This window comes from Bubalus kerabau, chromosome X (assembly GCF_029407905.1).
Source record: "Bubalus kerabau isolate K-KA32 ecotype Philippines breed swamp buffalo chromosome X, PCC_UOA_SB_1v2, whole genome shotgun sequence".
NCBI lineage: Eukaryota > Metazoa > Chordata > Mammalia > Artiodactyla > Bovidae > Bubalus > Bubalus kerabau.
The window spans coordinates 155,940,945-155,963,543 of record NC_073647.1 but is presented as its reverse complement, the minus strand read 5'-3'; the positions used below and the strand labels follow the sequence as shown (position 1 = coordinate 155,963,543).

General features: G+C 36.6%; 1 protein-coding gene across 1 annotated transcript in view; it reads left to right on the top strand.

Moving 5' to 3' along the window:
- BEND2 (BEN domain containing 2) overlaps window positions 1-22,599 on the top strand; it is a 55,133-nt gene that overhangs the window by 5,951 nt on the left and 26,583 nt on the right. Inside the window, exons 3-7 of the mRNA XM_055565445.1 lie at window positions 8,144-8,286; window positions 12,222-12,293; window positions 19,511-19,615; window positions 20,115-20,520; window positions 22,018-22,140. Coding sequence (XP_055421420.1) covers window positions 8,144-8,286; window positions 12,222-12,293; window positions 19,511-19,615; window positions 20,115-20,520; window positions 22,018-22,140 — 849 coding nt within the window. The remainder of the gene's footprint in view (window positions 1-8,143; window positions 8,287-12,221; window positions 12,294-19,510; window positions 19,616-20,114; window positions 20,521-22,017; window positions 22,141-22,599) is intronic.

The window sequence follows — 22,599 nt, the reverse complement described above, 5'->3', positions numbered from 1 at the left end:
TGTTGAAACATGAAAAGAATATTATATTAGTAGATGAGTATATGGCTGTGTTTCAGTAAAACTTTATAGATGCTGAATTTCCTATAATTTTTCCATTTCATGAAATATTCTTATTTTGTGTGTGTTTTTTTAAATTTAAAACTTAAAAATGGGGGGGGGAAAACCCTCAACTAAAACCATTTGTAGCTCCTGGGCTACATAAAAACAGGGAGTAGGGTGGGTTTGGTCTGCAGGCTGTAGTTTGCCAACCCTGGTCTAAATGATGCCAGAAGTCATCACTTTATATTGGTTCTGGTTTTAAAACTATATACAAGACCAACAGGATGCTTTCTTAGTGTATTATAAACATCAACAACAGCCCTCCTTAGTGTGGAAAGGAATAGAGGAGAATTTTCAGTTGTGGATACCCTTTTAACTATCATTTCTGCTTCTAAGAATTTATCCCACAGGACTACTTGCAGAAGTGCAAGACTGTTCAGCCGTGTTCTTTGCCAGAGGGAAAACTTTAGAAGTAACTTGAATATACATGAGTTAGGGACTGGTTAAATAGATTATGCATGGCCTATTTGCATGATAGGAAACTGAGAAGCTGTTAAAGTGATTGCAGTATACCTAGAGGTTTGTGTTTGGAAAGACCAATACATGTTTAGTAGAAAAACGAGGTTGCAAAGCAGTACTTTTAGTTAGATCCCTTTTATCTTATCTAACTGAAAGAAAAATTTAGGAGATTTCATAGAAGGTGGCTAAGTAGTTTTCTTATTGTGGTAAAAAAAATATATATATATATATATATATATATTTATAATTTTAATCATCTGTAAGTGTTCAGGGTAGCATAAGACTGCCTAACTGTTGTTGTTCAGTCGCCAAGTTGTGTCCAACTCTCCATGACCCCATGGACTACAGCACGCTAGACCTCCCTGTCCCTCACCATCTCCTGGAGTTTGTCCAAGTTCAGGCCCATTGAATTGGTGATGCCATTCAACCATCTCATCCTTTGTCTCTTTCTTCTTCTGCCCTCAATCTTTCCCAGCATCAGAGTCTTTTCCAGTGAGTCAGCTGTTCGAATCAGGTGGCCAAAGAATTGGAACTTCAGCTTCAGCATCAGTCCCTCCAAAGAGTATTCAGGGTTGATTTCCTTAAAAATTGACTGGTTTGATCTGCTTGCTTTCCAAGGGAGTCTCAAGAGTCTCCTCCAGTACCGTAGTTCGAAAGCATCGATTCTTATGGTGCTCTGCCTTCTTTATTGTTCAGCTCTCACATCTGTACAGACCATAGGCTTGACAGAGGAACTCTGTCAGTGCTTCCAACTTTTCCCTTTGCCATGAAGTGATAGGACCAGATGCCATGATCTTAGTTTTTTTAATATGTAGTTTTAAGGTGGCTTTTTCACTGTCCTCCTTCACCCTCATCAAGAGGATCTTTAGTTCCTCTTTGCATTCTGCCATTTGAGTGGTATCATCCACATTACTGAGGTTGTTGATATTTTTCCCAGCAATCTTGATTCCAACTTGTAACTCATCCAGCCCGACATATCACATGATGTGCTCTGCATATAAGTTAAATAAGCAGGGTGACAGTTAACAGCCTTGTTGTAGTCCTTTATTAATCCTGAACTAGTCAGTTGTTCCATGTAGGGTACTAGCTGTTGCTTCTTGACACGCATACAAGTTTCTCAGGAGACAGGTAAGATGGTCTGGTATTCCCATCTCTTTAAGAGTTTTCCACAGTTTGTTATGATCCACACAGTCAAAGGCTTTAGTGTAGTTAGTGAAGCAGAAGTAGGTGTTTTTCTGGAATTCCCTTGCTTTCTCTATGATCCAGTAAATATTGGCAATTTGGTCTCTGGTTCCTTTGCCTTTTCTCAACCCAGCTTGAACATCTGGAAGTTCTCAGTTCATATAATGCTGAAGCCTAGCTTGAAGGATTTTGAGCATACCCTTACTTGCATGGGAAATGAGTACAATTGTCCAGTGATTTCAACATTCTTTAGTACTGCCCTTCTTGGGAATTGGAATGAGGATTGACCTTTTCCAGTCCTGTGGCCACTGCTCTGGGTTTTCCAAATTTGCTGACATATTGAGTGCACCACTTTAATAGCATCCTCTTTTAGGATTTTAAATAGATCACCTGGAATTCCATCATCTGTACTAGCTTTATTAGAAGCAGTGCTTCCTAAGGCCTACTTGACTTCACACTCAAGAAAGTCGGGCTTTGAGTGAGAGACTATACCGTCGTGGTTATCTGAGTCATTAAGATCTTTTTTGTACACTTCCTCTGTGTATTCTTTCCATCTCTTCTTGATCTCTTCTGCTTTTATTAGATCTTTACGTTTCCACCGTTTCTGTTCTTTATTGTGCCCATCTTTGGATAAAATGTTTATTTGATGTTTCCAGTTTTCTTGAAGAGTTCTCTAGTCTTACTCTTTGTTGTTTTCCTCTATTTCTTTGCATTGTTCACTGAAGAAGGCTTTTTGTCTCTCCTTGCTATCCTCCGGAACTCTGCATTTAGTTAGGTGTACCTTTCCCTTTCTCCTTTGCTTTTTGCTTCTCTTCTCTCCTCAACTATTTGTAAAGCCTCTTCAGACAATCGTTTTGCCTTCATGCATTTCTTTTTCTTTGGGATGGTTTTGTTGACTGCCTCCTGTACAGTATTACAGACCTCTGTCCATAGTTCTTCAGGCACTCTGTTTACTAGATCTAATCCCTTGAATCTTCCTCACCTGCACTGTGTATTCATAGGGAATTTGATTTAAGTCGTACCTGACTGACCTACTGGTTTTCCCTGCTTTCTTTAGTTTAAGCCTGAATTTTGCTGTGAGGAGCTAATGATCTAAGCCGCAGTCAGCTCCATGTCTTATTTTTGCTGACTGTATAGAGCTTCTACATCTTTGGCTACAAAGAATGTAATCGATCTGATTTCAGTTTTGACCATCTTATGATGTCCATGTGTAAAGTCGTCTCTTGTGCTATTGAAAAAGAGTGTTTGCTAGGACCTGTGCTTTCTCTTGGCAGAATTCTGTTAGCCTTTGCTCTGCTTCATTTTGTATGCCAAGGCCAAACTTGCCTGTTACTCCAGGTATCTCTTGACTTCCTACTTCCAATCCCCTGTGATGAATAGGACATTTTTTTTTTTTTTTGGTTTTAGTTCTAGGAAGTCATCTAGCTTTACATAGAACTGATCAACTTCAGCTTCTTCACCATCAGTGGTGGAGGCATAGTCTTGGATTACTGTGATGTTGAATGGTTTGCCTTGGAAAAGAACTGAGGTCATTCTGTCATTTTTAAGGTTGCACCCAAGTACTGCATTTTGGATTCTTTTGTTGATTTATGAGGGCTACTCCATTTCTTCTAAGGGATTCTCACCCACAGTAGTAGATATAATGGTCATCTGAATTAAATTCGCCCATTCCTGTCCATTTTAGTTCACTGATTCCTAAAATATTGATGTTCACTCTTGCCATCTCCTGTTTGACTGCTTCTAATTTACCTTGATTCATGGACCTAACGTTCCAGGCTCCTAAGCAATACTGTTCTTTACAGCATCGGCTTTTACTTTCCTCACGTATCACATCCACAGCTTAGTGTCAATTCCCCTTTGGCCCAGCCACTTCATTCTTTTTGGTGATAGTAGTAGTTGTCCTCCACTCTTTCCCAGTAGCATACTGGACACCTTCCGACCTGGGGGGCTCCTCTTTCAGTGTCATATCTTTTTGCCTTTTTATACAGTTCATGGGGTTCTCACAGCTAGTGTACTGGAGTGGTTTGGCATTTCTGCCTCCAGACAGCCTAATAGCTCTGGTTAAGATTTTTAGTATAATGTTGATTGTGGTGAAAGTGGGCATCCTTGTCTTGCTCCTGATCGTAGGGGAAAAGCTTTCAAGTCACTCACCACTGAATGTGATGTTAGCTGTGGGTTTTCATAAATACCATTTATCTAGTTGTGGAATTTCCCCTCTGTTCCTGGTTTTCTGAGAATTTTTGTAAGAAATGGTGTTGGATTTTGTCTGATGTCTTTTTGGCATTAATTGATATGATCGTGTTTTTTTCCCCTCTTTATTCTATTAATGTGATGTGTTCTATTGATTGGTTTTCTTATGTTAAACCAATCTTGCATTCCTAGGATAAATCCCTCTTGGTCATGGTGAATAATTCTTTTAATATGCTGTTGGATTAGACTTGCTAATATTTTGATGAGGATTTTTACATCTGTATTCATAAGGGATATTGGCCTGTTTTTCTTTTCTTATGTCTTTATCTGACTTTGGTATCAGGGTAATTCTTAAATTTTTTGAAAGAGTTTGAGAAGGATCGGTGTGTTAATTTCTCCTTAAATATTTGGTAGAATCCAGCATTGAGGTCTGCTGGTCCAGACCTTTTCTTTACTGGGAGGTTTGTGGTGATTGATTTAATATTTTTACTTGTTATAGATCTGTTGAGATTTTTTTTCCTTGGGGCAGTTTAGATAATTTTTTAAATTATAAGGACAGATTATTTTCTCACATACCAGCATCAATTTAGAAGATATATAGGGAAAAAACCCCAACAGATAATGGCTACAAATAAATATTTAAAATTGTAAGGAATAAAAAAATAGAAGAACCTATATGAAAGGAAAGCACATACTTTACTGAGGGTCATGAAAAAGGCTTGAGTAAGTGGAGAGACAGAAATTTTTCCTGGTTGAGAAAAAAATACCCTAGTGTACCTTTAAAAAGCCTTGGGAAAACCTATTTAATGGACAGGTGGTAATTTAAAACATATCAAACACACAAAACATTTAAAAGTACAATTATTGAAATATTATGGTACTAGTTTTGAAGTAGGGAGCCAGATTTAATGCAATAGGAAGATCATAAACAGAATAAAGAATTTAGAGTTAATATACTACGGTATATTAATATGAATATCATATTACGTAGCAAATCATGCTGGTATGAATGGTTAACTATTAGAAATGGGGAAGCCCACTTGATTTTGCCTCACATCACTCTTAAATAATTTCAAGATGAATTAAAGAGCTGAATATGCAGTAAATGGAAGTATGGAAGACGAGATGAAAGCATAGTTGAATGTTTTTTTCTAATCCTAGTGGAAGATTGAGTATAGAAGCAGTTCAAGAAAGCACAAAAATATTAATTAATTTGATAAAGTTAAGGACAAATAACCCCTCCCTAGCTCACAAACTCAGACCTCAAAAAGCACATCAATACCTGGGAAAAGTATTTCCTGAAAATATGCATTTTCCAGAGTTACTATCCTTAAGATAGCAAGACATCATGCAAATCAAACAGGAAACACTGAAACTCTAATAGGGCAATGAGCAGAGGACATGGACATGAAAAATAACAAGTTACAGGACAAGAACTCTTAATAGATAGAAAACATCTGAAAAATATTCAACTGCATTAGTAACAAGAGAAATGCAAATTAAAATGGGATACAAAAATGAAATAAACTTTCATTTATCAGATTAGCAATTTTTACATGATTTGTTTTAGTGTTAATGGAGAAAAACAATTGCACTACAGTTTTTATGAATGTAAATTAGTGTAACCTTTTTGGACATTTTGGCAGCACCTGTCAAGAGCCCCTGAAAGATTCATAGCCTTTGACCTAGGGATTCTTCTATATATCCATTATAAGGAACTACTCAGAGATATACATAACTATTTACATTTGAATGTGTACACATCATTATAACAAAATAGTGGGCAACTGGAAGCCGTATTAATGTCCTGCAACAGAAAACAGATAACATAACCTGTGGACATACACAAAATGGAATATTATGCAGGCATTTAAAATATTTTAAAAATTATAAATGGCATACAAAATTGCTCAGTGTACAGTATGGTCAAACTACTATATAAAATAGGGAGTAAAAAAAAAAGAAAAGAAATTGTATTTCAGGGTTATGATATTTATTAGTGATGGATTACTTAATTTAGATTCTGAATTTTTTATAAAGAACTTAATTTTAGGTTGACTTTTTATAGAAATTTATCACATGCAAAAATATGCACAAATCATAAATACACAGCATAAAATTTCAAATTAATTCACACATATAACCAACACCCACACCAAAAGATAGAAGGTTATGAGCTCCCCAGAATCAGCTCTCACCTCCCTTTTAGTCAGTACTCTCTTGCAAGGTAGTGCTGTCCTGATATCTCTCACCATCGATTATTTTTGTCTGTCTTTAGATTGAGCTTTAGGTCAGTCATATCATACATTATCTTTCTACTGAGTGTGTTGGGGCTTCCCACACAACATCAAGCAATTCTTGGACACCAGCAGGGTGTCTGAGAATTCAACTCAATTCTAACACTGCCTAATGTAGATAGTGTCAGATTCCACAGGTTAAGATATCAGTCTTACAAGACTGCCTCCCCCTGCCCATATCCCAGTTGCAAGCCCAGGCTGTTACCAGTGCTTCTGATCTACTTGCTACAAATCAGAGGTTCCCACAACCTGCTTGGGTTCGATTAATTTGCTAGTGAGACTCACAGAATTCAGAGAAAGATTTTACTTACTGGAATAATGGTTTATTATAAAAGGATATAACTCTGTGCAATGAAAGAGATGCACAGAGCAAGGTATGAGGAAAGGGCACAGAGCTTTTAAGCCCTCTCCTAGCTCCACTCTCCTCAATATCCATGTGTTCACTAACCTGGAAGCTCTCTGAACTCTCTTTGAGTTTTTATGGAGGCTTCATTACATATTCATGATTAAATCATTGGCCATTGGTGATTGATTCAACCTCCAGCCCCTCTCCCCTCCTGGAGGTTAGGGGAATGGGACTGGAAGTGCCCATCTACTAGTCACGTGGTTGGTTCCTCTGGTGACCAGCCTCTATCCTTAGGTGATCCAGAGACATTCCAAAACTAACCTCAATAACATAACAAAAGATATCTGATCACTCATCACTTAAAACATTTTAAGGATTTTAGGAACTCAGTGGTAGAAACCAGGATAGAGACCAAATATATATTTCTTATTATAAATTCATGATATCACAACTATATTCTCTTTTGTGTCTAGCTTTTACTCAATGCTATGGTTGTGAGGTTCATTCTCACAGTGTATAGCAGTAGTTGGTTTATTCCCTTTGCTGTGTAGTTCTTTCTTTGTATGAGAACACTACAGTTTAATTATCCATAGCTTGTATTAGTCAGAAAAAAGCAACTAGTTTAAAAATAAAAAGTGAGTTTTTTTTAAAAGTGAGGTTATAGCTCAAATTGGAGGTATTTAATAATTGAATTTTCCCCACAATATTAGTCAGCATTTATCTAACTTGAGAGTCTTTATCTCTTTTGATTTCTTGCTTCTGAACCTTTGTTCATGACTAGTATCTCTACTGTAGAATGAAAAGGAAATAGGAAAAGAGATGAAGCTCAAATCTTATCATTCTGCCTCTTATTACTACTCTGGCTCAGGATGGATAAAGGGTATTAACTCTCTCATGAACGACCCTCCCAGCAAGATATGCTATAATAGCATTGCACTCAATGTCTTTTTCTGGTTGCAGAGATGAATGACTCAACCATAAATGAGCCTTCATAATTCTAGAAGAGATTTTGGCTTATTTTTCACATGCAGTTATTTAGGTTTAATATAAAATTTAACTATGGAAGCAGTCATAATTTTAGCACTGAGATGACCTTAGATGTAATTTCGCTCAGTTTTCACCTGTCAGGGAAGAAGCTGATGTCTTAGTGGTCTGCCCAGGCCACACCATGGTGGAGGCCCAAGCTCGAAAAGACTCCTGACTTAAATTTGGAGGCCTGCAGCCTCCCTGAGTGAAAAGCCTCTGAACTCCTTGACCAGAGCAGTTAGGACTCATGCTCTGTTCATTTGTTTTCAGCACTTATGCTGTAGCATTTAGATTGTAAAGCATTTGCTTCACAATTTGGAACCGTGTTTGTTCTGTGTTCTTATTCCTACTTGTGGGCAATAAAGTCCTTCAGTTTTTAAAAGTTTATCCTAAATCACTAATAGAAGAATTCTCATTTTGTTGCTCTCTAAAATTCAGCTAGAACTCCAATTCAACCTGAGTTGGCATTCTGAAAACATATCCATCCATATTAAATGTATTAAAGCAGTAAGTGTGTTAAGTAACTTATGCATTTGCTTTTCAGAAATGGAAGATTTTGAAGCATTAAATAGCCAAATAGTTTCATGTCTGGCAATTTTAAAAGGAGGTAACCCTGACTCAGAGGAAGTGGAGTCTGTGCCGTTGTGCAAAAAAGAGCGACTATCTGTTCCAGAAGATGATCACATGGTTTGTACAGTAAAGTGAAAATTTTTCTTTTTTTCATTCAGCTTTATTTTAATAGATTGAGTTTAATTTCATATAGTGAAATGCACAGATCTTAAGTATAACTTGAGATCTTAAGTTCAGCGAGTTTCAACAAATATGTATGTCCCCCTCTATCAAGGTAAAGAATATTTACATCATCCCAGAAAGTTCCCTCATAACTGTTCCCAGTAAGTTTCCATCCCCTTGAACCTTGAAATACCATTCTGATGTTTTTTTCCATCATAGATTAGTTTTGCCTGTTCTAGAACTTTACAATATCTAGACTCACACAGTGTGCATTCTTTCATGCCATGGTCTCTTTTCCTTAGAGTGATGTTTTGAAATTCATCTGGTTGTAGCAATATTTCATTTCCATTTATTACTGAGTAATTTTCCATTGTATGAATATCTATGATTTGTTTATTCATTCTCCTTTTGAAGGACTTTAGGGTTGTTTCCAGTTTTTGGTTATTACGAGTAAAGTGGCTATGAACATTATTATGGGAGTCTCTTTGTCAACATATGTTTACATTTAATTTGGGTAAATCCTCAGGAGTGGAGATACTGGATCACAGGGTAGATTAAAGTTTATAAGAAACTGACAAACAGTTTTTTGAAGTGGTTGTGCTATTTTACATTTCATCATATTGTGCTATGCTTCTAGATCTCTGAAGTTGAATAAAATAGATTATTAAACTGTTTATAATTAAGTTTAACAGAAAATACAGTAATTTACTTACATGAGGATGAGGATAGTAATACCACCTAATTAGTGTAGGCAGTTCTTTTAACTTCTGTCAGCCCTGATGTTTTAATCTTTGGGGGATAGTGTTATTTGCCTTCCAAGAGCCATGGTTTTTGACATATTTATGTGGAAGTACTTTGAAAAGCATAAAGCATTGTAGAAGGGTAAGATGACAATATTGTTTTTATACTAATCTACTATAATTCCATAAAATTTTTACTGCCTAATAAATTTGTAATGCGGGGCTAATTCAGATAATTTTAAAAACAAAGACACTGATAATTACTTGGTATAGTTCTATTAAAATTATCCTTATAGTCCATAATTTATCCTTAGAATAAAGAGTTATTATAATTAAATCAAATGGCTATTTGCTGTCTGTTTACTTATTTATACTGTGTTTTATTCCAAAAAGGGATTTAAGGTGTCTTAGAGTAATTTTATTAAGAAAAACCGGTGCTTAAGTGCTTCCTGCTTTGTCCACAGAGTGTCACTGTTGGATTATTTGAAAGTTAAAAGTCATATAACATTAGTTCTTCGTGGTTAGAAATATTTGTTTTTAAAGCAGTTCTGGTACCATATTACTAGAAGACTAGTCTTTCCATCCTGAAGTACATAAGGGGTTAAGCTTAATGGAAAATGTTGTCTTAAGGATAGTTGACTTAATGAGAAAACAGTTCTGCAAATATCTTTCCATGTTATTGTAATGCTTGCAATGGGCAGAGGTCCTTTAGGCCTTTGATGCTTGTTGTAAGCGAAATTGAAGCCTTAAAGCTTTTCTTTCAGTTCTTTCTTTTATATTTCCTTTTGGTTTATTAATAAACCCTCCCTATGTAAGAACATGAACACCTGATTGTGGAGAAGGTGGAAGTGTCATTAATGAATGTACATCAGACTGAATATTTTTGTAGTATTAATTGATAATTGCCAAATATATTCACATTTACTGTCATAAAGAAAGTGATTAAAATTCTTTTCAGCTTTCATTTACTGTGGAGTTACTCTGAACTTGTGAGCCCAAGGAAATATTTCTCTTACATGAGTACTTTACCATTTTATTTTCCTCTTTTCCTTATCTAATAGAAATTCATAGCGGTTTTGTACCCTGCTTCAGTAGCTTTTCTAATTTTTGAAATGGTTTTAAATTTATGGGGGATTCCCTGGTGGCTCAGACGGTAAAGCGTCTGCCTGCAATGCAGGAGACCTGGGTTCAATCCCTGGGTCAGGAAGATCCCCTGGAAAAGGAAATGGCAATCCACTCCAGTACTCTTGCCTGGAAAATTCCATGGACGGAGGAGCCTGGTGGGCTACAGTCCATGGGGTTGCAAAGAGTCGGACATGACTGAGTGACTTCACTTTCTTTCACTTAGATTTATGGAAGAGTTACGAATACATCACAGAGAGTTCTTGTTTTTCACAAAATTTTCCTTAATGTTAACTGACCTGCGTAACTTAAAGTTATGGTAATTGTTTAACTACAGTATGGTTTTCAAAACCAGGATATTAACACTGGTACCCTACAATTAGCTAAACTGCATCCTTGTTTGATTTTCACCATCCCCTCTCCTCCAGTCTTTTTTCCTGTTCTAATCCAGTATTCCTCATTGATTTTAGTTGCGTCTTCCAGTTCGTGACAACTCCTTAGTCTTTCCTTGTCTTTTGTGACCTTGACCATTTTGATGAATGTACTAATCATTTATTTTGTAAAATGTGTCTCTTGATTTTTGTGTGTCTGATATTTTCTTTTGAATAGATTGAAATTATGCAATTTGGCAAGAACACCACATACACCATGTTGTCTCCTCATGAATCATATCAGAAGTTTGAGATGTCCATATGTCTTTTTACTGGTGATGTTAACACCAATCATCTGGTGGTGGTCTGGATTTTTTCATTGTAAAATTACTATTTCCCCTTTGTAATTAATAAATATTTTGGGAAGGAGTATACTTTGTGCTCATATCCTGTCCTCAACTATTTGCTCTGTGTTGAGTTGCTGCTGCTGCTGCTGCTGCTGCTAAGTCGCTTCAGTCGTGTCCGACTCTGTGCGACCCCATAGACGGGAGCCCACCAGGCTTCCCCATCCCTGGGATTCTCCAGGCAAGAACACTGGAGTGGGTTGCCATTTCCTTCTCCAGTGCATGAAAGTGAAAAGTGAAAGTGAAGTTGCTCAATCACGTCTGACTCCTAGCAACCCCATGGACTGCAGTCTACCAGGCTCCTCCGTCCATGGGATTTGCCAGGCAAGAGTACTGGAGTGGGGTGCCATTGCCTTCTCTGGTGTTGAGTTAGCTCATGGATTTTACCATGGATTTTATCTGCAACATTTACTACTGTGGTGTTTGCCTATTGGTGACTTTCTGTTTCCCTTATTTCTTTGTATTTATTGTGGAATTAATTTGTAAGGAATAACTATCTTTTCTTCCCTATTTATTCAGTTATATATTTTATATCAATATGGACTGGTGGGCATTTATTGTATTATATACATTATAATCCAATATTGCCACTATTTTATCAACCAAATTTTACAGCTTTGATGATATATTGAGAGCTCCTTCTGGCTCCTGTGACCTTTTGACATTCTCCTTCTTTTTTGAGCAATTCCATATTTTCTGACATTAACAAGGTGTTCTAGCCTCATATATACTTTCCCTGTTCCAGCTCTGGAATTCACCTGTCTTTCAATTCACCTCTGGTTCCTTTTATTGGAGAGTGGTATTTAGAAACCAAGCTCTGGATGCTAGGTGTGTTCATTGCTACTCTTGTGTAGCAAGATCTTAGTCCTACTTCATAGATCTTAGTCCCACTTAGTAGACAGAGCTAGGAAATAAGTGTGTCTACTAATTTAGCATACACATACATTTATGACTATGTCTGTTTACATGTATATTATAAACTGTTCATATGAATATTCAGGAGCTTTTCTTAATCTTAGCTTATATAATAACTTCATTCTTTTAGTCTTCTTTTTAATTGGCTTTTATCTTTTTCATCCTCATGATTGTGGGGTTTGGTTTTACTTCATCTATGCTTTATATTGTAGATTTCTGAAATACTTTTGAGGTAAAAAAGAAAACAATTAATATAGAGCAAAGTATATATTTTTAGTGCTTTATTTGGTTCCTAGAGATATTAAGTATTGACTTACTTATTTTTCTGATATTAATAGAACCATACAGCTGAAGATTCATTTAATGGATATCGTCATAACCAAATTACTCGACTCCAACGCTATTGTCAGGTATCAAAGTTGTGTCTTAAATGTAGTTTTCCAAAATATTGATTATAATTTTCTTTACATCATTTAATGTCATTGTACTCATTTTAATAATATTTGTTTATTTGGCTGCTCTGGGTCTTAGTTGCAGCTTGCGGGTTCTTCCATCTTCATTGTAGCCTGCAAGATCTTTTAGTTGCAGCATGAGTGTCATTGTACTATTAATAGAAATTTTGCTATGCCAAGTTCTCTATGATTATTCATTCCATTGTGATACTTTAAAAAATATCTACTTAGAACAACATTCCTAAGTGAAAAACTTGAAATAAAAATATGGTTTTTGTTTTTTTTAAAATAGAGCCCATAACTGGTCAAATGTAGTTAAGTGTCTTTTATCTAGACTGTTCAATACTGAATTTCTCCAATATTCTCTTTTAAGGAAGTTGGCTGATTTGGATGAAATTTATTATGCCTAAATGCGTGTTAAAATATCTCAGTTGAAGCAAAATGGCAGCCCACCACTGGTTTTTTAATGAGTATATCTTATATAATTTTGAGGGGATTTTGTAAAAATTGACATATTGGTGGAGACTGATAGAAGTGTGTAACTATCAAGGATTTTGTGAGCTGCGTACCCTAGCAATAATGAACATTTATAACAAATAAATGTTTCTTAACATATAACATTTCTTTGATACAATGAACTAACATACTTTGAAAAGTAAGAAGTGTTTATGAGAGTCTTTATCATTATCACTATTGAGAACAGAAGTGGAACACGTAAAGGGGACTTGTGGTGTCTTCTGGGGAAGGATGTACAGACAGCAGGAACGTAGGGGCTAAGTAGGGAGTTCTGATTTTGAGCAGTGCTAGCCCAGCCTGCTTTACATCAGGATCCACGAGGTTGATGAATGAGGTTGACAGGGCTCTGCCAGGACCTTCTGAACGATTGTGCAAGATGTGGTGGGATGGAGCATCTCCCATCAGACACAGCCAGGTTTCAGAGTCACAGCCCTGCAGTGGGCCCTGGGGGATCCTCTCCATTTCTCCTCCTGTGCAGGCTCCCTCCTGTCTTCAGCGCCTTCCCTTCCCAGTCTAGGCCACACGGGGCAGCACTTCCACCTGTTGTTTTATATCCTTCCCAGCGTCCCCTTTAGTAAAACCCCAGCCCTGTCCAGCCAGGCTGGGAAGCAGAGGGGAGAACCTCTGCTGGGGACTGGTGACCCTCAGACAACCCCAATCCTTCTCGCTTATTTCATGGAGAAAATGGTGAAGTGTGGAGCAGAAATCCCCTCCAAGTCCCAATTCTTCTCACAGCCCTCAAACCTGCCTAGTTCCATCTCTGCCAACCTCCTTCCTGACCGCTGGAGGGGGAAAAGGGTTCCCCCTGTAAGGCTAACACTAACACTTCCTCTGGTTTCTGCATCTGATCCTCTTTCCCTGTGTTCAGACACCTCCTTTAATCCATCACCCTCCTCTTTGCTGGATCTTCAGCCTCTGTCTCTGTCACTCTCAGCATATTCATTCTCCCACTGTTATTTTTTAAAATCACTTCTTTTGGCCTCCTATCCCTCTCTAGCTGTCATCTTCTCTCTCTGATTACCTTTATAACCCAGTTCTTTAAATGTCATTTATGTTATCTAAGCGCCTGACTTCCTGTTTTTTAGCTCTCTTAATCATAAAAGTAAAACATAGACACACAGTTCAAAGAAAAGTTAAAGAATAAACAATGGCTTAAATGAAAAATTAAAGAATAGAGAATGGCTTAAATGAAACATGAAAGTCTTTTCTTCTCCACCTTTGGCCCTATACCTTGGAGGTAACCACTTTTAATAGTCTATTTTAAATTCTTCTTGTAGTTTCTACCATTATACAAATAATACACCCTATTTCTTTTTGTGTTAACTTTTGGTGTTAACTGTTAACTTATCACTTTGAAAAAATAGGAATTTAGCTCTTTCATCTTCCCCACTCTGAAATTAGTTATACTGATATTTATAGTTTATTGCTCTCTGTTAGTTTTTGCTATTAAACTTATATTACCTGTTCTGTCAGCTTTAGACAGCAGTCTTTTAACTGTAATCACACCCCACTGTATAAGAGTTAGACATTTCCATTCCATACACTGTCCTCCATTTATCTTCTTTCTAATGCTCATTTCTCACATTCCTAACACTGACAAATATATAAATTCTGCTCTGTAAACTATTATTAAGCCTTCCATGTTTTAGGTACAAATTATTTACAGAAATAAAAATTAATCAGTACATACAGTGCTAGGATTTTATAAACATTATTTTCTATACAACCAAATGGTATCTTTGGCCTCATAGGGAAACATATATCTTTATTTTTAACTGAAGCATAATTGACATACAAAATGATATTAATTTCAGGTGTACAGTGTAATGATTAAACATTTTTATACATTGCAAAATGATTACCACAATAAGTCTAGTTATCATCTGTCACCATACAGAGTTACACATTTTTTTTCTTATGATGACAACTTTTCTTATGTTACTTTCAAATTTGCAGTACAGCGTTATTGGCTGGAGTTGCCATGCTGTACATTACATCTCCATGACTTATTTTATAACTGGAAGTTTGTATCCCTTGATCCACTCTACCCATTTCGCCCACCCTGCAACAGCACTCCCTTCTGGCAGCTACCAACTGTTTTCTTTTTTTCTTTATTTATTTTTTTAATTTATTTTATTTTATTTTATTTTGTTTTTTAAATTTTATTTTATTTTTAAACTTTACATAATTGTATTAGTTTTGCCACACATCAAAATGAATCCACCACAGGTATACATGTGTTCCCCATCTTGAACCCTCCTCCCCCCTCCCTCCCCATACCATCCCTCTGTGTCGTCCCAGTGCACCAGCCCCAAGCATCCAGTATCGTGCATCGAACCTGGACTGGCAACTCATTTCATACATGATATTTTTTTTTTCCAACTGTTTTCTGTATCTATGAGTTTTGTTTTGTTTATTAGGTTCTGCATGTAAGTGAAATCATGGTGTTTGTCTTCTTTTGACTTATTTCACTTAGCAATCCATGTTGTCACAAATGACAAGGTTTCATTCTTTTTTATGCCTGAGTACTTTTCCACTGTCTGTATATATACCACATCTTCTTTATTCATTGATGGGCAGTTAGGGTGTTTCTATATCTTGACTATTGTAAATAGTGCTTCAGTGAACGTAGAGGTGCATGTATGTTTTCAAATTAGTTTTTCATTTTTTTGGACAAATACCTAGAAGTGGAATTGCTGGATCATATGGTATTTTTATTTTAAGTTTTCTGAGGAACATCCATATTATTTTCCATAGTGGCTGTGCCAATTTACATTCCCACCAAAAGCACGGAGGGTTGTCTTTTCTCCACATCCTTGCCAACACTTGTTATTTCTTGTCCTTTTGATAATAGCCATTCTGACAGCTGTGAGATGATATCATGTTGTGGTTTTGATTTGTGTTTTCCTGATTAGAAATGTTGAGCATCATTTTCATGTGCCTATTGGCATCTGTATGTCTTCTTTGGAAAATCTGTTCAAGTCCTCTGCCCATTTTTTAATCAGTTTGTTTGTTTTTTGTTGAGTTGTATGAGTTCTTTATATGTTTTAGTTATTAACCTCTTATCAGATACATAATTTGCAAATATCTTCTCCCCTTCAATAGGTTGCCTTTTTATTTTGTTGATGGTTTCCTTCACTGTGCAGAAATTTATTTTCTTTTAGTTTGATATAGTTCCATTTGTTTATTTTTTCTTTTGTTGCTGTTGCCTTTGGAATCAGAGCCAAAAAAACTTTGCTAAGACTGATGTCAAGGTACTTTCTGCTTATGTTTTCTTATAGGAGTTTTATTGTTTCTGGTCTTACATTCAAGTCTTTAATCTATTTTGAATTAATTAAGAAATATAATCTTATAAGTTGCTAATTTTCTACTAGTCAAGGTCGTAAGCATCAAGGTCAACGGATTCTCTCCTGTCTTCCAACAGCGCTCAAAATCATGTCATATTCTAGTTGGATTTATTTGAACAGTGACTTTTTATTTGTCTAAATATTTTCTTCTATAGAAGATTATTTCTTTTGGATTTTCTGCTGACTACTTTTGTTGAAAGAAGGAATATGCCTTTTTATTTCTTTGCTAGGATTTTTGAGCTTCAGAGTCATTTCCATGTTGAATAGAGTCTGCTTTCTTCTTTACGTAATTTTTTGCCCACAAATCTTTCCTGTTATAATTTGCACCAATTACTTTAGAGGCACAACTGTCATCTCAGTACTTCTTTTGACTGCCTGCTGTTTCTTGGATCCCATGGCTTCTTCATCTTGGATTCCCCTCTTGCTTTCTTTATAATTTTCTCTGAGTAACTACTTTTTAAACATTTTTTTCCTACAGAAAGTTGCATAGGAGTTGAATTTTCAGTCCTTGTATATCTGAAATTTTCTTTGTGTCCCTTTATGTCTCTTATGCCCCATAATTGTCCCACATGCTGAGTATGCAATTCTAGATTCAAAATTACTTTCCCATAGAAATTCTATTCTAGCATCAAGTGCTCTTGAGAAGTCTGTTAGTATTATGATTTTTTTTTATAGGTGAAATTTTTTCTCTGGCTTTGGAAACTTTTAGAATCTTTATTTTTTTCCCATGTATCCATGGGCCCTTTCAGTTTGAATATTTGTGCCATTCTTTAGCTCTGATAGAATTTTTCTTCATTTCTTCCTTTCCATATACTCTATTCCCTCTGGAGTAATTTTTATTTTGTTAAAAATTAATTAATTTGACTGCATCGATCTTAATTGTAGCATGTGGGCCTAGTTGTCACATGGTGTGTGGGATCTTAGTTTCCTGACCAGGGGTTGAATCCACGTCCCCTGCATCAGAAGGTGGATTCTTAACCACTGGACCACTAGCAAAGTCCCTGGAGTGACTTGTAATTGGATGTGACAACTCTTACATCATCCATGATGCTTAATGTTCATCTCATTTTCTGTCTCTGACCTGTGTACGGCATTCTGAGAGATATCCTTGTCTTTGTCTTCCTGATGTTGTGTTTGTATTTTTTGGGCACAATCAATTATATTTGTAATTGTCAGTAATTTGTTATTTTCTGATTGCCACTGTTTTATAGCATTGATATTTTTATTTTATTGTGTGATATCATCCTGAGTGTCTATGAGCATTTGGATTATTAAAAGTGTTGTTCTGTTTTTGAAATTACATCTTTCTCCTGTAAGTTCATTGTGCTGTCCACTGGTCCCCCTCTGCTCAGTCTAAATCTATCTGAATGATTCTCTTTATCAAAGGTTTTGCTTTGATACAATTCTGATTCCCAAATCTATGTCTTTAGCCTCTGCCACTTTTCACGGCCCCAGAATCATGAATGTATCTAGCCAATGCCTGCTGAAGAACTCAGTATAATGTGTACAAAATAATTTTCTCCATATTCCCTCTCTCAGGTTAACTACCATCATGTCTTTAATTAAGCTGGAAATCCAGACATTATCTTTGACTAGTTCCTTCCCCTCTCCCCCATTAACCAAGTCCTAAGGATTCTCTTTCTTTAATATCACTCAAAACAGTTTCTTGTACATCCTAACCACCACATCTTTGATTCAGATCCTCACCATTTTGCATTTTAATCTTTTCTAAAGATGAGTTTGCCTCATGTCTTTCCCATGATTGAGTTTCTATTGGGTGAAAATCTCAAAATGGCACTACTTGCCTCCCCCAGCTTTCTTCCCCAATGTTTTTTCCTCTTAAGTTTCACATTTTGTATTAAGCCATAGATAGTTCCCTAAATATATTATGCTAATTCATGTTCTGGTCTTTTAGAATTTTCTGTTCTTTCTGTTCTATATGCCCTTCCATGCATCCTCACCAAGCGAATAGTTTCTCACCTTTTAATTCTCAACATAGTCATTTCCTTCTCTGAAAAGCCTACCATGATTGCCAGCCTGGATTGGGTCCCATTTTTTCTGTGCACACTTATTACTTGTGTCATGACACTGGTAGTAATAATAATAATAGATGAGCATTATTGGACTGGTTATTATGTACTATAATTACTATGTTAATATCAGTATAAGACTCCATTACCTCATTTTGTCCTCAGGATAACTTTTGAGATTTTTATCCCCAATTCTACATATGAGAAGATTGAAGCACAGAGAAGTTAAGTGCCCAAGTTCATAGAGCTAATAAGTGGTAGAACTCTAGTATTTGAACCCAACCTTGTCCCCCTAGACCCTGTGCTATTTATCCCAGTGTAATAAGCCAGTGAGTCTCACACTTGATCATGCATTAGAATTACTTGGAGGGCTCTCTCCTAGCGATGAGTTCCTGTATCAGCAGGTCTGAGGTGGGGGATTTTTTTTGCATTTCTGACAAGCTGTGGGTGATACTGATGCTGCCAGTGCATGGACACTGTTCTAGGCTTCTAATCAATTTATTTATTGATATTGTCTATTTTTCTCTCTCTTCAGCTAAAATAGAAGTTCCTTAGGGCAGGAGTATTTTTTTTTTTTTTAGTGTCCACATTCCCAGCATCTAGCAAAGTTGTTCTGACAGGTAGTAAGCCCCCAATGAACATTTACTTGAATTAATGAATGAATGAGGTAGTGGTTCTGACCTCTTTGTATAAGTGTATTTTTGCCTGAATGAAATTTCTGTGTATTTCAGGATTTTTCAGGTTTTATCAGTCACATACTGATTGGCATAGAGGGGCTGTGTACTCAAAGGTTTTGTAAGGTTGTTAATTGCATGACTGTAAAATACTTTGAAGCCAAACATCTATTGTATTTGGCTCACTATTCTTTCTGGAATGGGCTGCTCTCTGCCTGTTAGTTTATACTGATATTGTATGGAAAGAGGCTCTTTTGCCTTTTAACAGATTTGAACATTTCTTTCCTAAAAAAGCACCTTCCTTGATGTAAAATGACTCCATCATAAATGTGATGGCTTATAGGAATTGTGGTACATTTACTTTCCAGTATTCAAGCTTCTTCAAATGCCTGTATGATATGGAGTAGTTGAGTGGGAGGTTGGGGTGCTTTATCTCAGCCAGCTTGGCTCTGGATCACCAACAACCAGGCAGCAAGTGGGAAACAAGAAATTTCTGATGGCTTGAGAACTTTCTTTGATTCTGGCAGTCAAAGTTTGGTTTATTGGTATTTTCTTATATGTTACTGTTTTTTTCAAAATAGGAACACTAAATTTTTTTATTGTAACAGAATTTGCAAGAACTTACTGAAATCATCAATAGTCAGATTAACCACCTTCGTGAACTAGTTTCAGAAATACGGCGTTCTTTGGAGACACCACAGATGCCACCCTGTGTAAGTGTTAGAACATTTTTACTACTTCCATAAACCTATATTTCCTAAATAACCACTCAGTTAGAAGTGAGAGAGAGCTAATAACTCTGAGATTAACAAGACTGATTTATACTTTAGCAGTAGGTTGGAAACTAAACTTCTGTTGGAGGAATGCTAAAGTTTAGATTTGAGACATGATGCTGAATATTTTTGTTTGTAACCATAAGGTATAAAGTGCAATCAAAATGTAGGTATGAAGAGGAATAAAAATCATATAATCAAAATTCAGCATTTATACTTGACTGTGGAAAATGATGTTGCAGGGAAAATAAGGTATTAATGATTTTACCTACTTTTCAATGTTTATTTTTACTCACAGATGATTTATACTGGCTATGTATCATTTTAGAGGTCATCTGGATTTACACATAAAGGTTTTGACTGTATACCTCATAGAAAAATTAATGTCTAGAATCCAAAGAAAGGAGCTTAACCCATCCTGTTCTTTTATCCTGGACAGGGAGATGATAACCCATCTTTACCAGCAGAGAGGCAGGAAAATGATGCTGAGACCAATCCAGGAGGAACATCTCTTCAGTCAGCAGCATCCCCTGAATGGCAGCAACTGGAGCGCAGCGAGAGTCCATCACTTCCCAGGATTGTCTGTGCCTGCTCATTACAGGCGAATCATGAGTCAGGCAGCCCAGCAACTAGGCGTTTTCTTCTGTCCATTTTCAGTGAAGATGATGAAAATGCCAACAGTGATCTCTCATGTGCCCAGGATTCTCTAGCACAACCTACAGCACATCTTCCACAAGCAGAATCCAGTCTGCACGACAACTTTGAGACAGTGAGAGATTCAGCTATAAATAACAACATGAATCCAGACACTGCCTTGCCATCTCTCTGCATCCCTCCCAATTTTGGTGAGTTTGAAATGGCACACATTTTAAATAGCATCTTGGTAATCTAGATTAAAAAGCTTCCTCAATGCAAACTAGTGCTAGTGGTTTTCCGATTCAATGGACATGAACTTGAGCAAACTCTGAGAGATGGTGAAGGACAGGGAGGCATGGCATGCTGCAGTCCATAGGTTCACAGTCCAAGAGTCAGACACGACTGGGTGACTGAACAACAACAAAAATACTGAGATAATTGTAGCTTCACATGTAGTTGTAAGAAATAATACAGAGTCATAGCCTTTACCCAATTTCCCAAAGTGATAACATCTTGTGAAACTATGGTAAAATATCACAACCAGGATATTGATGTTGATATAATCCATGGATCATATTCAACTGTTCCCAGTTTGACTTGTATTCATCTGTGTGTCTGTACTTTTAGTTTTATTCTGATTGATCATGTGATAAGGTTTGTATGTCCACCACCATAGTCAAGGGACAACAGTTCCATCACATGGAGCACTTGTGTTGCCTTTTTATAACCATGCCTATCACCCTCTGATGACCTGGCCCTCTTCATTCCCTTATCCCTAATTCTTAGAAACCACTTATCTATTCTTCATCTCTAGAACTTTGTCACTTCAAAATTGTTATATATTTGGAGGCATATAGTATATAACATTTTGATACTGGCTTTTTTCACTTAGTATAATGCCCTGGAGATTAAACCAAGTTGTTCAGTAGTTCCTTCCTTTTTATTGCTCAGTACTGCTACTTGGTATGGATGTGTCATAGTTTAACCATTCATCTGTTTAAGAAAATTTAGAGTTTTGTAATCCAGGTTTTTATGTTAGGACTAAGGCTGCCGTGAATCTTCATGTACATGTTTTTGTGTAAATAGAAGTTTTCATTTCTCTGACATGAATACCCAAGAGTGCAATTGCTCGCTATATGTTAACATCATGTTTAATTTTATGAAAAACTACTGGGCTTCCCTGGTGGCTCAGATGGTAAAGAATCTACCTGCAATGCAGGAGATCAGGGTTTGATCCCTGGGTTGAGAAGATTCCCTGGAGAAGGGAATGGTAACCCACTCCAGTATTCTTGCCTGGAGAATCCCATGCAGAGGGCCTGGCAGGCTATAGTCCATGGGTTGCAAAGAGTCAGACATGACTGAGCGACTGTCACTTTGTACTTTCATCTGTTTTCCAGTGTAGGTGTACCATTTTCCATTCCTGCCAGAAAGGTATGAGTTTCTCTGGAGCCATATTTCTGCTCTCTTTCTTGTTCTTTCTTCCTGTTGATGATTCATGATTCCTTCTTTCATCATATCCTATCTGGTAGAAGATTTTCTTTTAAATTTACTTTAAGAATAAGTCTGCCAAGGACAAAACCTTTTAGTTTTCCTTTGTGCGATAATGTCTTTGTTTCCCCTTCTTTTCTGAAGGACAGTTTCACTCAGTATGGAATTCCTGGATGAGAATTTTTACATTATAGCCCTTGAAAACTTTTTATTTGTAGAAACGCCAGGAGAAGCAGAAACCAGCCTTTCAAGCAGCACTGAGATAATGCATTACCCAACTTTACTGGAAAATGGCAGTGGCCAGGATATTGTCTCATCTGACTTAATTCCTCCCAATTTTGGTGAGTTTGAAATGATATACATTGCAAGTAGCACTGTTTCATCTAGATTCCTTAATGCAACTCCATGGTAGCTCTTTTATATATTATGCTTTTAATTTTGAGGTAATTTTAGATTCATGTGTAGTTGTAAGAAATTATACGGAGATCCTATTTTTGCATCATCTATCTTCCTTAATAAAAACATCTTGCAAAACTATAGTAAAAAAAAAAAAAAACAACAGTATACTGACATTGATTAAATCCACGTGTGTGTGTGTGTGCATTTAGTTCTATGCAATTTTATTTCATGCATCAGTGTGTTTGTTCTGGGCTTCCCTGGTGGCTCAGAGGGTAAAGAATCTGCCTGCAATGTGGGAGACCAGGGTTCGATCCCTGGGTTGGAAAGATTTCCTGAAGAAGGGAATGGCTACCCAGTCCAGTATTCTTGCTTGGAGAATTCCATGGACAGATAAGCCTGGT